Genomic DNA, 18,015 nt, shown 5'->3' with positions numbered 1-18,015 from the left:
GGGCTTGGGTCTTTTGAGTCTAGAGAAAAGAAGACTGAGGGGGGATCTTATCAATGCTTCTAAATACTTAAAGGGAGGGTGTCAGGGGTATGGGAACAGTCTTTTTTCAGTGGTGCCCAGTGACAGGACAAGCGGTAACAGGCACAAAATTGAACATAGGAAGTTCCATCTTGACATGAGGAGGAACTTCTTTACTTTGAGGGTGGCAGAGCACTAGAACGGGCTGCCCAGAGAGGTTGTGGAGTCTCCAACTATGGAGACATTCTAAACCCGCCTGGATGCTGTCCTGTGCCACTTGCTGTAGGTGACCCTGCTCTGGCAGGAGGGTTGGACTAGATGATCTCCAGAGGTCCCTTCCAACCCTGACCATTCTGTGATTCTGTGAAAAACAAAGTGCAAGGTGTTAAAAGCAGCTGAAAATGATTTTGAGCTACTCCACCAAACTCACCAGGTCATGCGCAGAAAATAGTTTGTAATATTCTGGAAGCCCATAACTGCACAGTCAGCTAAAATGATAGGAAAACATGTGAAGTAGCATGTGCGGTTAAAGTTAAACAGGGTTAGAAGCAGAAAGCTGTGGTGATCATGGGCATGAATAAATTTGTCTTTAAAGTGCCTAACAGTTGGAGCTATTGTGAAGATCAATATAGAGGCTGCTTTTGATCTTTTTTTCTTTTGAATGGCTGAGGTGTCTTTTATTCTGTTGTGGGAGTGCACTGTATAGGTAGCTTTTGGGTAGTAAAATATTCTGTGGTACGTTTAGGTGTGGCATTTTGTTGGATTTTAAATATTCTGTCTTTGAGACCTTTGGTGATTGTTTCTAACCTGGTAATTATTTTAGTTTTGTAAACTCGGGTGAGAGGCCTTTTGGCTTTATGATGAAATCGGTTCATGTGTCTTGATCACTACACAAAGTTTGTAATGTATCTATCCAGTTAAGTCAAACAGTTTCAAGTATTTATCATAAAGTATTAGTAAGAATAACAGAATTGGAGAGAATGCTCATCAGAAATGTCCAGTGGTCTGTGCATGCTGAAGACAGCAAATTTTAAATGAAAATGGGGAACACCATAGGAGTCAATCTGATTGTTTATAAATAATCTTATTAGCATATTATATTTTTAAATGAGTGCTGTTTTCGGTGATAATTTTTTCAACACACTTAATTTTCAGTGAATAGTTGTTTATCATCTTTCATTTTCAAAGTGTTTTGGTGCAGGGTTTTTGTAACAATAGACTATGTGCTTTTTCCATGTTGGGGAAATACTGTTGTATTAAATGTTTATCTTATCTGTTCAAGCTTCCTCCATAACAATTTTCCAAAAAGTTTGTAGCTTTTGTTTTGTGTAAGAATAAAATAGATGTGTATTTCAATAACTTCCTGTTGAATCAGCAGTATGTTTATCAATCTTCTCCTATTTTTGTAGAATACATATGAAAATAATTTTGTGCAGATACATCATTTTGGACTGAGTTAGAGTTTTGGTTTACTAGTATTGCCGGTTTTGCATGCCATGGAATCGGAGTAATACTGAACAATAATGCATGTTAAATTATTTGAAGCAGTAGACCTGCTCTTCAAAATTTGAACCACTTCCTTGAAATTTGTAATGAAGAGTGCTATAAAGGTAACATGAACCAACTGTAAACCACTTGCTTTTTCCTTGCAATGTATATTTTGTAGACTGACTTCATAAACCAGAGGTTCAATTGCAACATGTGTTTTGAGAACTATTTAAATATTGTATAAAGGTTTGGGGATTTTTTTGTTGTTATCTACGTCTGTTTAATTGGATGCATGTTTATGCAGATTGCTGGAAAGGGAATATTTTTATATATTGACTACTAAGAAATACATTTGTAGTGGAGGATTTTAAATAAATCAGCATATTTGTATACTCTAGTTACCATCTAACTTTTTCTGTTTAAATTTTTTAGGGAGAGCCTATAACTTTCTGTGAGAATAGTTTTGTGAAGCATCGTTCGAGTACTACTAAGCAGTTCCTGGAAACTGCTGTTAATCTTCAACTGTTTAAACAGGTATGAGAGGGTAAACGACCCATGTTTAATGATTTTCTCTTAAAACATATCCATACTTAATTGCGTTTTCCTTTCTGTCAGCTTATGAAACTCTTGGATAAAATGTAAGTTCAAGTACTTTGTGTACAGACAGTCATCCCTGTTTTGTTGTATTTTTAAATACTCAGTTTTAGTTAAAAAGAGTGGCGGTGGTAGGGAAACTCAACAGAAAAATAACCCCAGGGTGCAGAGCCAGTGCAGCATCTCTTCAGAGCCAATCAGCAACTCATCTAAACAAGAAACATCATGGATCTCCCAGCTTGATGGTTGAACTTCATTTTCAGCTCTCTTGGCTCATGACCAAAGAACCTGAACAGCATAGTGCTTACTTAAATTGGACTTCGATGGTGCTTTATTTAAAAACTGGATTCATACTGTAATTGCAGTTTTCATTGCTAGGCTTTTTGAAATACGCACACGGAGAATGTTACAAACCTGAGCTGTAGGGGTGGCCTGAAGAATATTCTAGGAGATCTGTTAATGCAGATTTTGAACTAATAGTGAACAAATTGTTGAATGTCTGGCACAGCTCAGTAATAGTTTTTTTACGGTCTTTGAAATGATTTTTTTCTTTGATTTTATTCTGTAACTCTTTTTTTCTCCTTTTCATCCCTTGACCCCATTGCATCAAAAGGGCGTTAAGGAACTTATAACTAGATTTTTAGGAAAATCAAGGAAAATCTGAATGAAATCGGAACACTCATAAAAGTATATATTTGCCTGCAAATATCTGGAATAATTGAGGCATGGGAGTTCATGTTTAAATAATCTGGTGGACTTCTTTGAAGATATACTACCATGGTAGATAAGGGAAATTCATTATATGTAGAATTCTCTCATTTTCAAAAAAACACTTGGTGTTAATCAGAGGCTGGTGTCTAAAGTAAAGATTTATGCAAGGGTGATAGTTCGTAGAAGTCTTGTGAAAACATATTTCTCCTAATTGTATAAAAGTTAAGAAAATACTGATCATAAAACTGGGCTCCTTTAATTTTACTGTGTTTTATTTTATACGATAATAAAATGTAAATAAAAAAACAAAATAGTAAGGAAGAAATCTGAAACCTTTGGAATTATCCAGCACATATGATTGAAATGGAAAGAAGTAACGGAGTAAACAGTATTGTTTACATTTGCGTATGTCAGCGCGATAAGCTGGAACGAAGCTTTCTTAATAGAAAACTGCCTACAAGCAATGTTTCTAAATTGTTGTCACGCTACTACTAAAGCAAGATCTTCAGCTATAAGAAAAAGTTTTAACTTCACTGAAGTGAATGGGCTTGTCAGTGTGGCACTGTAGTTACCCATTACATTTTAATATGTATTCAATTAAACAGAATCAGTTTACAATTTGTTTATAGCTTGTTTTAATTTTATTTCAACTAAAGGAAATAATATATTTTAGAGGATTAGGAAATAGTAACAATTTTGATCATGTCTGTGGTTTAATAGTAGCAGTAGTTGAGGTTTTTTCATTCCTGTAATTTCTGTTGTGAAGGTTACTCCTACTTTTTCAGCTAATCATCAGCCCAGCTGCATCTTCTCCAGTTTTTCCACTGACAAATGAGCCGTTTTCAAAGTTGTTTGTGTTCAAAAAGATTAAACTGTATTTTATTCTGTTCTGGAAAATCTTTTAAGCAGAAAATAGTTCTTAGAAGCAGCCTTAAACCTAGACCAAGCAAAAAAGAGCTACTTTAAATGCACCCTTTTTGCCATAATTGACAAGTAAGCTTTATTTGTGCCATTTTATAAAATCCTTCCTCTGTCCTTTTCTCTACATAGGTTTTTAATCTTCTCCCCCTCTCTCCTACGTTAAGACATGTTAGTTCCTCTAATTCAACCACTCTTTTATGTTTGGAACTTGTAGTATCTTTTCACCAAAATACCAGGAAATCACTGTCGGAATAAATGGTGGAATTAATTCTTTGTGTTACTCCCATTCAGATTATTTGAATCTTCAACATCATCTGGTTTTGCTTTATATTACATTTAGATGTTCTTTCTGTTAATGATACCCCCAAATGTATTAGCACATGCCAGTATTTTGTACCAAAAACATTAACCTGTAAATAGGATCAGTCACAACACTTACCCTTAAATGCCGTGACCGGTGACACTTACAGCCTAACACTCTTCCTCTCATTACAAACTGTTATGTCCTTTTCGGGCTGGTCCTCACCCAACCTGAAGTTCAGGTGTAGTGTTCAGGTACTCTGCTTTTGGTTCATCTAAATTAATATTTTGAGGCACGCGCAAGAGGCTTTTCTGCAGTATAGATAAATTGCATTTCCTTTACTAAAAAATTAATTGTCAAAGAATCTGTGAGAACCAGTGTTTTAACTCACATGTTGTGTCTTTCCATTTACTCATCTACCGTTTTTACCCAAAATGCCCCCTCATCAAATTGTTAAGGGTAAACTGACAGACCAGCACTTATCACAACCTTTGGTTTTTCTGAGTAATGGTACTGTTATTCGTCACTTCAGCTGTGTTTCCTTTACCTTGATAGACTCATAAAAACTTTTTTGCTTCCGCTTATATGTGCTGGTTTCCTTAGAGTCATGTAACAGAGATTTTTTTTGACTCAAATTTTATTTCTCAGTTATCATAACGTCCATTTGTGTACCTCATTTTCATTAACACTTTTATTTCTGTTCCCTTATTCAGCATTGTAGTCTTTACTGAAAACTGAGACAGGGTATTTTTGGTGGGGACCATGCCTAGATTTTCTTTTAGCCTCAAACCATTCTCTTGGACTTCTGGATCATGGAGATGTCTTTTAAATCAGGTTGATGACTTCATGTTTTTGGAAGTTGAAAGGACTGTTTATATTGCTGTGAAACAGAATACACCAAGCTCTTTATGCAAAACATATATTTTCTGTGAATTCATAGAAGTAATTTATGGTGAATGCCCTGATACGGATCGCAACTATAGGGCTGGATGACATTCAATTTGCTGCAGTTTACTGGCTTTAGTTTTCTGAAGCCGTCTTCTGCCCTGAATGGATTTAATTTTAAGAACCCTGGTTCTTGTTATTCTTACACTATTAAGATATTTAATCATATAAAAAAATTTTCCTTAAAAAGAAAATAACTATTATTTAGATATTAAATATTCTTAATTCCTGATTAAATATTCTGTATATGACAATTTTATTCAGATTAGATGCTTTTTCTCTTAGACTGTATACTTATGTTACTTCTTTTTTTACTGTTTGTTTTTTTTTTTTTTTTTTTTCCCACATCTTTGATATTTGTACTATTATATATGCTATTTATTTGTTAGCTTTTTTCTGAGCCTTAGAAAGGCTCCCCTTTAATTAGGGTAACATGGAAGGTAGCTAATCTTTGTTTCAAGCTGCAAATATAAGCAATTAATAGTTGCATCTTAAATGTCAAAAATAGTTCTGATGAGTGTCCAGGGAAAATATTAATTCATTCTTAGAACTAGCATAAAGCCTAATGCCAGACTATCTCGTTACATGATGTAATTGTTTAAGTAAACTGTAACATTTATTGGGATTTGTTCTTAAAAAGGTGGAAAGTGCTAACTAGAGAAATAAATAATGAATGCAGGATCAGGACTTGAAGAATCATAAGTCTTTGAAAATTATTAGTAATTTCAAATTTCATTTACAAGCTTCATGAGTCGAGCTCTCTTCTTGCAAGCCATTGAGTTGGTATTGTGTGGAAATCATATTTATGATGTTGTCTTTGCTTCTACCAACTTCTTGTTTTTAAAAATGAGTGAATTGACTTGGAGTTTTTACTCCTGACTAAGTAAATGAGTGGGTTTAGGTCAGAAACAACATCTCTCTTCCCCTGTCCTCTATCCTTTATCACCTATGCAACAAGATATTCTGAAGTGGATATGGTCTATATTTTGATTTTAGAATTCAAAATTATTTAAGAATTATGGTAGTTCTGTCTTTAGTCATCTTAAAAATCCAACAATAGCACTGGAATTACTAGTTTTTCACTGAAAGTGGTGGTCAATCAAGGGGTCTCTGGATCTCAAGATGAATGCGTTTCTGGAAATAGAAGGCCTAGATTTTTTGAGACAGTGTGGGTTTGAAAAATGGGAGAAGAAAACCAGGAAGCATATGTGTGGTTCCACGTGCTGTTCTTTTCATGTGGCAATTTAAGCGCACCCATTAACAGTAAATTACTCAAAAGTAATAACTACTACTACCACTACTACCACTTACAATTTCCTTTAAATAATGTCTCCAATATCTTTTGCTAACAGTTTGTCAGTATTTACATTAAGTACTCAGTTGGACTGATCCTCTAAAAACTAAAGTTCAGTCAGTGTCTCAGCCTTCTGTTGATAGAATTTTACCAAATGATGAGTATGTCCATAAATCTTATGTTAGTTTATAGTATGGGATGAATTCATAACTTTCCCAAAAGAGATAATGTCTTACAGTTCAAAGGCTGGAGGTGGGGGGAGTAGTTTTTTCGGTGGTGGTTCCCCCCCCAACGCAGCAGTAGCTAAAGATGCTCTTATCTCTTTTTCTTACTGTGAAATAATCCAGTGATCCCATAGTGGTCTGACCATGAACCAACCTATTTGGAAAAAAAGCCAACTTGGAGTAAAATGAAAAAATAAGGAATTTAGACAAGAAAGAGAAAGAAAGGGTTATCTTTTTGCTTGCCTTGTTCTTGCGGCCGGAATTTTTGTACTCTGAGAAAGTAATTTGTTTGACGTCACTAGTCTGTTCATTGACAAGCATCCGATTGTCACTGACACTGTTTGAATAATCTGCGGTAAAATATGATATAGCCAAATAATTAATTTTGTTCCTATGTACTCGTTAGTACCAGTGAATAACTCATAATTCTTGCTACAAGATGAACCATGTATAATTGGAAAAGTGCTTTCTCATTTTATCTCTCAGACTTGAGTTAGCCTTTTCAAAACAAAAAGGGAGGGGTTGCTTCTTGAAAGAATTTTAAACCTTTAAGATAATGTGCTCGTTGTGCGTCTTTGGAGCCTGGTAATTCCTGAAAAGAATGTATTCTCATTCCTTCTGAAAGGTTTAATCATTAATTATCTTAGTTGGACTTTTTCTGATGTGCTTGGATCATTTCAGTCTTTCTATATACACTTATATGTGGATGCAAATCCATGTGCTCGTGCAGCTGTAACATCTGCGTAAGGACAGCTGTTGCAATATGCATCTGTAGATGCAACTACATAAGCGTTGGTGGTTAAAAAAAAGAAAAGGGTAAGCAGATGCGTTGGAACTTAAAAATACAGCGGTGTCAACCCTGAACCATGCTCAAGTCGGGTGGAGAGGGTTTTAGGGCTCTGCCGTGGCATCGTGCCTCACGTTGTTTTGGGACTTTGCGCATCCCGTTCCCATACACTGAAATTAAACATCCTTCGAGTCAGCTTGCACGCTGCCAGTCAAATCTAGCCTGCTGCTACCACCAGTTCTGAAACCAAGCCACAGCCGTCCTCTGCTGTTTCAGTGTGGATGGTTTTGCTACAATTTCCCTCCCCATACTGTCCTTACAGAGTCGTTTTTCGTGTAAACCACGTACACTTTTAATGGGCCTCACGTAGACATTGTGGTCTGTCATTTCTTTGAACTGGGTGTTGTGAAATGTTTGCAGTACCAGTTCAGGTACTTTCTGTGCACAAAGAGTTCTACTTTGGACCCATTGATGTATACCCGGAAAGGGATACCATGGGGAAGTTTGTTTATGTTCCTGTGTTGAGGATACGAAGTAAACTTACGATAATGAAACAGAACATCAGGGAGTGACTCAGTGATCTTTATTTGATTATAATTACAAATCCAAAGTTACCGTTTGTAAGGAAATAAGTTAATACATTTTCATGCCATTAGAAAAACAAGAAGAGCTTGAAAGCCATTTAAAATATTTCTGAACAAACTGATATGTAATTTCATTGACTATAAAAATTTAAAAATCTATTTGTAAATTTTGCATAATACATATAATTTACTTGATATATATATAAAGTACTCTGATATTTCTGCTGCTCATAGTTGCAACTGGTCTTGCAAAATCCATCTAAAAGCAATATATTATTATCCATAAGCCGCATGTTCTCTTGAACATCGATATTCCATTATAATGTACACACTGCAAACTATAACACTGTATAGTAATAGAAAGGCCAACACGACAAAGTGTGACTTTTTTTATTTTCAGTTTATTGATGGCCGGCTATCAAAATTAAATGCAGGAAGAGGATTCTCAGATGTTTTTGAAGAAGAAATCACCGCAGGAGGCTTTTCTGGAGGTACAGAATTAATTTGAGTGTACTCAGTGATTATGCTTCTTTGGGAGCTGTTCAACATGATATGTCTCAGGTTGTCCTGTAAATTTTAGAAGTCATGAATCTTCTTATTGCTTCATTGTATCCATTCGTTCTTGGAAAGCTTTTAACAAATCACTGCTGGGACACATACTATTATGTATCTAGTTATCTCAGTATATTGAATGAAGGATACATTGTTTTAATCCAGTGAAATAATACTTAGATTTCAATATATGATGAAGTGTTGCTATATTATTTACATTTTAACTGCACGTTTAGATAATGTGATACATTACATGTAAACTGTATTTTAAAAATAACTTCAAAATTTGTGCTGCTGAACATTTTCTAGATAGTTATGTTTTCCATAAGCACTTTCACTTTTTTCACATCTAATTATTTCTGAAGTGCAGAAATCAGAGCGGTTTCCTGAATTTTTAGAGAAATTTGTTTTCTCCAGCAAATGCGTTCCTCTAAAAAAGAGAGATAATTTAAAATTTATGTATCATCTCAGATGGAACATTGAAAGTTTATCATCTTCATAAATAAAAATGTTATTCCGTGTGTTGTTTCCCTCTGTTACGTTCACTGGCAATTCACTGGCAACACTTTTCGCATTAGCTAGCTTACAGAGTTAACCCATATAATGGATGCTGAACCCATTGCTGAATATCACAGGATTATTGACCGCTTTCCTATTATGCTGTTAATAAATATTAATGCTACGCTGTTATTTGAGGTATCACATTTGTGATCAAAATATTGGATCAAAATGTGCATGGCACAGCACAAACACTGTTTTATGGTCTTTAGTGTAGAAGCTTTCTCAGTAAATGGAGGTTATGTGATTTGAGCAAATCCACTGAGTTGCATTTGGCAGCTGTAGACGGTCTTCCTTTACAAGACTACCCTTAAATGGGCATATTTACAGAGGAAGGGATTTGGCCCCCACAGAGAAACTGAGTTGTGGAGAGCCATCTTCACCTCCTGTAAAATACCTTTTTCATGCTCAGAGTACGTAAATCCTTTTGTTCGAGATTTTCACCGCCTTCTCTTGCCCTCTGTGTCTTGTGCTATGATCTGTCACATACTTTTTTCTTTTTCTTGATTAAAGTATGGTTAGGTATACAGAGATTTACGTCTTTCCTGCCTTTTGGGGGTAACTTGTGCTGCTCTGTAAACAGATTTTAGGCGTTGAGCATCCATTATTCAGATAGGTGGTGTCAGTATTCCGAGTTCATTCGCTGACTGCAGTTAGCGGGTCAGGAGGCTGCAATAAAACTGCAATAGAAGTTAGATAAAGCGTGTTTCTTGGCTGCGCGCTGGCAGCCTGTGAACCATGTCTCACCTGGCTCTGCTCAGGAGGGAATGCTCAGCTTCGCCAGCAATTCTCTCTTAGATTGCACCGAGTGCTTACTTTTCAAGTCAGACAAGCTGTATATTGCCAGGTTGTGGACAAATTGCTTAGGGCACATATTCAGTATTTACATAACTGCTGTCTCATTATCGTTATGAAGTGCAGGGCTAACAATATGTATGCAATTGAAGGTGACATTTTGTGACACTAATGGGGTAGAACTATGATCTCTTTGCCGAGTTAACTCCCATCAACTTTTATCAGGAAGCCCAAGGTTTTTCAAAAAAACAGGTGAAAACCAGCCTTCAGCAAAGTCATGGAAAGTTAGTGTAAGCTACAAGCTGTTAAAAGGACAGGTGAACATATTCTTAGCTAAAGAGAGTATAATTTAAAAATTACTGAATCAAACGGAAAGTGTTTCTTTAAGTAATGTCTTTTTAATTTGCATTTTTCCACATACGTGAGCGTAACTAAACCAGCACAGAAAACTAAACTGGAAATTGGAGAATAAAACTTAAATTTCATTATTTTTTAGGATTTTTTTTTCTTTCCAGTAAAGTGGTCAAAACTTATTTCCCTGTGACTACATGTGAAAAGAAATCTGTCAGCCATCTTTGTTACAGCCTGCACTTAAAATTGTATTTTCTGTTACAGGTATTATTCTGTGGAAGTATTAGTTCTCAAGAGTTTTATGTAACTTTCAATACAAGAATGTAGTGATGATTGATTGGCTTAGCACCTGCATTTGTTTTAGAATATATGCATTGAAGTAATTTGTAGTCACGTGAATTTTACTACAGCGGTCATTTTTTCTTAGTTGGTCTAATATCAATGGTGGTAGTATAAGAAAAACTGAAAAAGTGAAAACCTTTGAACCCCTCTTTTAATAATATTTTATTTTAAGGAGTCAACATTTTCTTGCTAGAGTTTCAGGAGGTTCAACTCTAGCTAAGGGTATGCAGTGTTAATGCAGCCTTTTCTATAGATGAGTATTTATCTGTTTTCTTTACTGCCTTCTCTGAGGTCCCTACACAACTAGAAGACAAACTTCTTGGTGATTTTCTATGATCTCATTTACTGTCTCTAGTAATTGATCTCATAGGCTGCGATTGAAGTCATAGGCTGTGAGAGAGAAAGCTCAGATGTGGAAAGAGTCACTGTTAAGGACACCACAAACCAGATGACGTATAAATATTTTTGATAAGAATTTGAAGTTGTGAAATGTTGTAGAATCTTAGAATGGTTTAGGTTGGAAGGGTCCATGAAGACCATCTATTTGCAACCCCCCTGCCGTGGGCAGGGACACCTCCCACTAGACCAGGTTGCTCAAGGCCGCGTCCAGCTTGGCCTTGAACACCTCCAGGGATGGAGCTTCCACAGCTTCTCTGGGCAACCTGTTCCAGTGCCTCACCACCCTCAGAGTGAAAAACTTCTTCCTAATGTTTAATCTGACCCTGCCCTCTTCCAGTTTAAAGCCATTCCCCCTCACCCTATCACTACATGCCCTTGTAAAAATTCCCTCCCCAGCTTTCCAGTAGGCCCCCTTTAGGCACTGGAAGGCTGCTATAAGGTGTCCCCAGAAGACCTTGTTAGAGCAAGTACTTATGGTTCATTGAAATTTCATTAACACACTACCAGTGGCTAAATTTCACCTTATTACATGTTATTTGCCTGCTGCCTTTTCTGGTAGTTCCAGGGAGCCAGATCGAAGCAGTAAAAAATGAGTCATTTTTGCTTTAGGTTGCTCTTTGATGTTCTTATTGGAGATAGGATCATAGTGATCATCACTTTCTAAGCGAGCATTGCTTTCACTTGTGCCATCATTCCTGAGGGTTTGGCTGTCTCAAAATTGCTTGTAATGAATTTATTGGAATGGGTGAAAGTGCCCGACACGAGTAAAAACAAGTCAGTTTTTCCACCTCATTGAGAACCTTGGGAATGCCTTTTACAGTGATTCAGTTAGTTCTCAGACATGTTCTAGGAGAATGTTTTGGCTTTCCACTATCTAATGCAATAATTCCACCCTGGCCTTAGTTAATTGATTATTGCAAAGCTTAAGAAGTTTTGAGAACTCCTGTTAAAAGTCAGTAAAGTCAAGGATATATCGGTATGGTCCTTTCAAAATGGATAAATTCTCGGGAACGCCATCATTCTTGTCAATGTGAATGTCTTGTCTGGGGTTAGTAACAGCTCACAGTCCAGAGTATTCAAGTGACTGATGGGCTCTAAAACTTCCTCAGGAATCAAGGACCCAGTCTTTGGTGTTCAGCTGGAGCACCTCGGGGAAATAGTATTCATTTGTTCATCAAGTGCTCGGTAGAATTTAACTCTGTCCTTCGTGGCCAACTTAGCAGCATCGTAGTCTTCGGTAGTCCTACAGAAGCCAAATAGCTCTCACTTGCTTTGTGAAAGAAAGTAGATACAGTTCATAATTTAAAAGGATTTTTCCTGCACAGGAGTATATAGTTGTGCCGTAATCTTTAGACTTTTCTCTTTCTCTTTTTCCTTGGGATGGTGCCATCCATAGGCCATATCATTTTTGAACTTGAAAGTTTGCCCAGTGGGATCATTACGCTTGAATGCAGTTCATTATATATTGCTCCTTGCTTCGAGTTGCTGTTTTTCTTTGTAGCCTTTTTAGCAGTATGTTACCTTATCATATTTCTAATTTCTCTTTCTACCTCAATTGGAATTAAAAACTCTGTGTGGTGAAAAGATATGCTTTTACAAAGAAAACAGAAAATATGAAATAAGATATACCTAGGGTTTTTCTCTTAGTGTACACATACTCTTATCTTTACATTCCTTGCCTGTCTGGGAAGAATGAAATTAATGAATAATCCTCTAAGGGAATTTTTAATGCAGATTGTGAGGAAGGTTGAAACATTTAAAATGTTAAATTTATGTTTGTCTTACATTTTACATTTCTATTTCAGGAAATTCAAGATCTTATCAACAGTGGATGCATACAGTGAAGGTATAAACTTGGTTAAGTAATTATACTGGCCATTCTGCTCTTTAAATATTTTTCCTTTTCCTTACATATATTTAATGGTAAGAGTTCATTCATTTGCAAAGAAAATATAAGTACATTCTATAATAAATAACACGTCTATGGTATATGCAATAATATTGCGGTTTTTTGCTTGACAATTTAAAAAAAACCAAATCCACACACAAAACAAATGCCAAAATGCACAAGGTTTTTCTGTCTGTATAGTCGGGGATTTCACTGCTTTCTGTATCATGTTACATTCCATAACTGTGAATTAGGTGTGACAGTACAATTTGGTACAAAGTTTATCACTTCTAGTAAATAGCAATTTTGTCAAGATGGGTTTGTGCAGTTTGGCTAGCAGAAGACCCTTGGTATAACCTTGTTATTCTGCAGGATTAGTAAAATATATTATTTTAGATTAAGAGAATTCTTTTGTGATTAAATGAGGTAGTTCTTTCTGTCAGGTCAAAGTATTTTTAAGTTGCATAATAAATATGATAGGAACACATGAAAAATAGCCGTAACTTCTAAATTGATTTTGAACTGGTAACAATGAATGAAGAATGAAAATACATCATTCTGTTAGAATGCATTGATAAATGTGTCAGCTGTGATAATGACGTACTGTAACCCTTGTGTAGCTGCAGACAGCAGGTTGGGGAGGAAACACAGCTGTGCTTATTCTTACTGATTTAAAAGGAAGATTGCTTTTTCTTTGCGGCACTCTGGTTATTTTTCTGTGCTGTCGTCTTAAGGTCTGACTTGTGTTAAAATGTTACTAAAGTACCTTTTTTGTATATTTCAGAAAGGTGGTGCACTGATCAACACAGCAATGACCAAAGCCACTCCGGCTGTGAAAACAGCATATAAATTTGTAAGATCGTCTCTTTCAAATAAATAATACATAAAAATACCGCAACTTCCTACAACCTCTCATTCTTCCTGAATACTTACGAACCGAAGCATTTTATAAATGCATTGCATAAAAACACTTCAGCTTGTAGAACATTTTTAGCTTTGCTTGATTTCTTGCATAGCACTAGGATTTAGAGTTGATTCGGAGTCTTCCAGATAGCTTGTACGTAACAACGGACATTTTCAAAGCATCGGTGTGCTGGTTTTGTTTCAGTCCTAATACATAGTAGAAGCTTATTTGAATATCGTTTAGATATTTGGTACACAGCTGTAAACTCTTCCTAGCCTGGTGGCGGCATGATTAAAATATGGACTTTGAAAATAGAAATTCTCATTTACACTGAGGTGCTGTAACACAACACAGGCAGTGCAAAGTTAACATGAGCGTAAAGCAGTTTGTAAATATTACATTTATGTGTAATATAAATACAGTGTTATAATAACAGTTACACAGTATAGTGTTAAGATGATGTAGAGGTCTCCTCTATTCAGAACAGATACAGTTCGTGCTAGACAAATGGAGTCCTGGCTTACACAGATGCAATTTCACTTTGGCACTAAGTGCTGCGCTATTGAAAAAATGTGGTAATGCTTCAGTAATGTGTGCAGCAAAACTTTCCTATCGTCTGCTCTTTTAAAGATGATACTAGAATACTCGCACTGGATTTAATGCTTATACCTCTGAGCTTCGAAGATCTTGTTTTAAAAGACTGCCTAACCAATAAAGCATGTGAAATTATACGGTATCAAGCAGTATGAAAAAAAAGCAATAGTGTAAAATGAAGCGGGAAGTATTTTAACGTTGCATTTTTAATATATGGGAAAAGACTTTTGGCTTCCTTTTTGCTTTTCCAAATGTTTCACTAGCTAGGTGCATAATAAGTAGTCCTGAATAAATCAATACATCAGTCTAAGCTAGTATATTTTAAGTAAACTTTTCAAACAGAATCTCTAATTTTACATCAGTTGAAAAACACAGCAGTCGTGGAGAGAAACAGGTAAATAAATATACTTTATATTCATGAACTCATTTATAATTTAAAAAAATGGTTCGTTATCAGGTGATCTGCAAATTATTCTTCTTCTTCAGTTTGCACTAGCTTAGACTGTGGTTACCTGATCTTCTCCCAGCCTTCAATTTTGATAATTATGTGCTTGATAATAAAGGTTCTTCAAAGTGAACTTCTGTTAATTCTGTGAGGATCTGTGTGTATAAGCTATTCATATTTATACCCCATTTAATTTCTAATGTTGTTGCCCTTTATGGAGCCTACTACTAGAGAAAGGAAATATGCGTTTCTTAGTTGTGAGAAAACTGATTGGTAGCCCTGAGTAACGTGCTTGGTGCCATCCCTCTGAGTTAGAACAAAGCACTCCAAAATTCATCCAAATGCTGTGAGCATGATCTGGACAGTTTAAAGTGGCTCTCAGGTTAGCATCTGCTACACGGCACCCCATTGTGCTGCTATTGAGCTTATAGATGTATGATTTAAGGATCAAAAAGACTGTCTGACCTTTTGATTCAAGAAAATGATTTTTTTTTGCAGAATTTCCATGTATAGAAAACCATAGAAAATAGGTGCTTTCCACATATTTATGCCCTTTAAATATATTCTCAAAAGTCCTATTTTCAGGACAGCCTTGAAAACTTCCATAGTTTTTTCCAATATTCATATAGGAAAAATACCCTTTCTTCTGTTAGGGTTAGCGGTTTTGGTCCCCCCTCCTTCCCTCCATCTTTTCTTTTTTCGACTCCCCCTCCTTATCTCTGTCTCTGTCTGCATAAGTACATGGTATTCTGTATTGATAATTCATTTCTCTATTGAAGAACATTCTTGGCTCTGTTTTCCATGCAACAGTGATCCTTGGCTTCCTATTTTAATACATACAGAATTCTCCCCTAAATAGCAGCACTATGCTGTTCAGCAACACTGGGCAAAATCTCCATCTGCATATGAAATCACTTCATTTCTTAAGATTGATGTTGCCCTGCAAGTTGCCAGACTGGAACACTGTAGCAGTCATCTTGAAAATCTTAACATTTTTCCAACGTGCCTCGCTGCTAAAATACCATTTCAAATTTAAAGGACCATTTTGAATAAAGGAGTGATGCATGCAACCATTTTCAGCCTGTCCTTAGTAATATTGGAGAATTTTTGAGTACGTGTGTTTTCATAGCATTGGCATGCATGTACCGAAAAAAATCCTAAAATAAACAGACAAAGCATGAATGTATTAAATACGCTGACAATGCATGTATGAAACTTGTGATAAAGGTTACTGTCCGTCTTGATATCACCAGGTGTTTAAAAAAAAGGTAAAATAAGTATGGTATCTTGAAGCATGTTTCATGACTACAGCCAGTGTCTTGCAGAGCTACTTAAGTCCTTTTATTTTTCTAGGCAAAAAATCAGGCAAGGCAAGGAATAAGAGAAGTGAAGAGTAAGTTAAAACACAAGGTATGTGGTACACTTTTTACTTTCTTACCTTGCTTCCTGTATCAGTTTGAAGCTTATACTTTACAAATCACATGAGATTTGTGTTTTTAATGACTTTTGAAATATGCTTAGCCCTTTGTTCAACAATACATTTTTCATAACGAGCCCTCTGGCAACTATCTGTCATTCTATGCATCCACTGAATAATCTCTTTATTGTTTGCATATTTTATCATAGAACAACAGAGGTCTTCAAAGATACATTAACAGGATGTATGTTTTCATAAAGTTGATTGCTTTGATATCACAATCGAAGCCTTTGCTTCAAGCTGCGAATTTGAGATGGGAGAGTCTTGCAGTGCAGTGTATTTCAGAAGGTGTAGTTGTCTGTTCTGTCTTCGTAAGCTATGTGGACAATGGCAACGTTTAAAAACGAAGGAATAGTTTCATTTTGCAAAAGCAATATTGCAGAAATATCAGAAAATATATTCTAGGCATTTTGTAGCTGCTTTTCCCATTGAAAATTTTGTTTCCACTTAAGATTTTTCTGTAGGGAGAAGGAACCGTTTTTTAGATCTATTTTATGCTATTTTAAGACAACTTTCAAAAATATTTCCTAGACTCTTGAACAATTCATCTTTTAAATGACAATGTTGATAATTCAGCTTCCTAAAAAGCTAAACGTGATTTTCTTACTACAGATGGTATTTTCATGACAGTAATAGATTGTGGCAAGATAATTTTGAATGCATTCTGCATGCATAATATGGAAGGTACGTTTGCAGATAATGATCATAAATAAAGGAATTTAAATCTGGTTTGTTGTAGGAGAATGAGGAAGAGTATGGAACTTGCAGCGCTGGCGCAGGACAGGCTGGTCCTGTCTACACATTGCATTATGAGAAAAGAGCGAACTCAGAAAAACGGAGACTGGCACAGGTAAGACACCTGAAACTTGTCTTCTTCCTCACACTCACAGGAGGAAAATTTTTTGCTACTTACCGTAACGCATCAGGGAATCTGTGTAAGATTACTCCGTGTGTTTGCATAGTGGGATTAGAAGGCTATACTTATAGAAATACTGCTATAGTGCTTGAATGGAGGAAAAATACTATTCATATTTCATCCCTGTTGAGAGGGGAAAAAACAGATGATTTATAAGTATGAATCTGAGATTTCATTCTTAAATACTGTTTTTGATAAAGGCTTTTCACAGCAAATACATTCTGGTCTATTCACAGATCTGTTTTAAGCTATTTTTTTTAGTTTCTTATAGTGGGGCACATCAATTTTGCATTTCTAATAAATTGATTTGGCAGTTGTATGGCTTTTAACCTTGCTCAGATAGTTACGATTTATTATGTTATTAATAAGTCAGCTAGTTAATACGGTGCCAATCTCTTGTCCTTTTGTTCTCTAATCCTTTCTAGTCTTGATTTGAAGTAACAGGTGTAATGTCTCAACTTTGGCAAGTGTTTTAGTATCTTTGGATTCATTTTGACAGTTTTATTTCAAAGATAGCAATAAAATAGTTTTTGTAGCACTATTTTCTGGGAATGAATGCCTGCATAAGTACATATTTTAATGTGTGGGCATATATTTTTACATTAAATTGTTATTGTGTGGTTTTAATATACATAATGAATGCTTATGTATGGATTTTTAATGCCTGTATCTTCCTCAGATAAGAAGTATAGAAATTCAGTCCAGCTGATCTAACAACATTTGGTTTTCTACATTAGATATTGCAATGATAAAAATCTGGACTGTCTCTTTAATCAATTTCATTTTGAATTAGTTTTTATCCATAATAAATAGAAAGTTAGTGAAACTTAACAGAGAACTGATGCAGGTTATTGCTAAACGCCATTGAAATTGTACGTTAATATTAAGTCATTATTTTTAGTAGGGTTATAAATAATACAAAGATTT

The 18,015-nt window shown here is 35.6% G+C and overlaps 1 protein-coding gene across 1 annotated transcript in view; it reads left to right on the top strand.

Moving 5' to 3' along the window:
- Window positions 1-18,015, top strand: part of DENND1B (DENN domain containing 1B) — a gene marked incomplete at its 3' end in the record, with an annotated part of 159,598 nt that overhangs the window by 125,770 nt on the left and 15,813 nt on the right. Inside the window, exons 14-19 of the mRNA XM_082483579.1 lie at window positions 1,939-2,040; window positions 8,268-8,358; window positions 12,670-12,710; window positions 13,537-13,605; window positions 16,049-16,105; window positions 16,912-17,022. Coding sequence (XP_082339705.1) covers window positions 1,939-2,040; window positions 8,268-8,358; window positions 12,670-12,710; window positions 13,537-13,605; window positions 16,049-16,105; window positions 16,912-17,022 — 471 coding nt within the window. The remainder of the gene's footprint in view (window positions 1-1,938; window positions 2,041-8,267; window positions 8,359-12,669; window positions 12,711-13,536; window positions 13,606-16,048; window positions 16,106-16,911; window positions 17,023-18,015) is intronic.

This window comes from Vanellus vanellus, assembly GCF_965231255.1.
Source record: "Vanellus vanellus genome assembly, chromosome: 5".
NCBI lineage: Eukaryota > Metazoa > Chordata > Aves > Charadriiformes > Charadriidae > Vanellus > Vanellus vanellus.
Note: the sequence above shows the minus strand (reverse complement) of the source record. Positions and strands in the feature narration are given on the sequence as shown.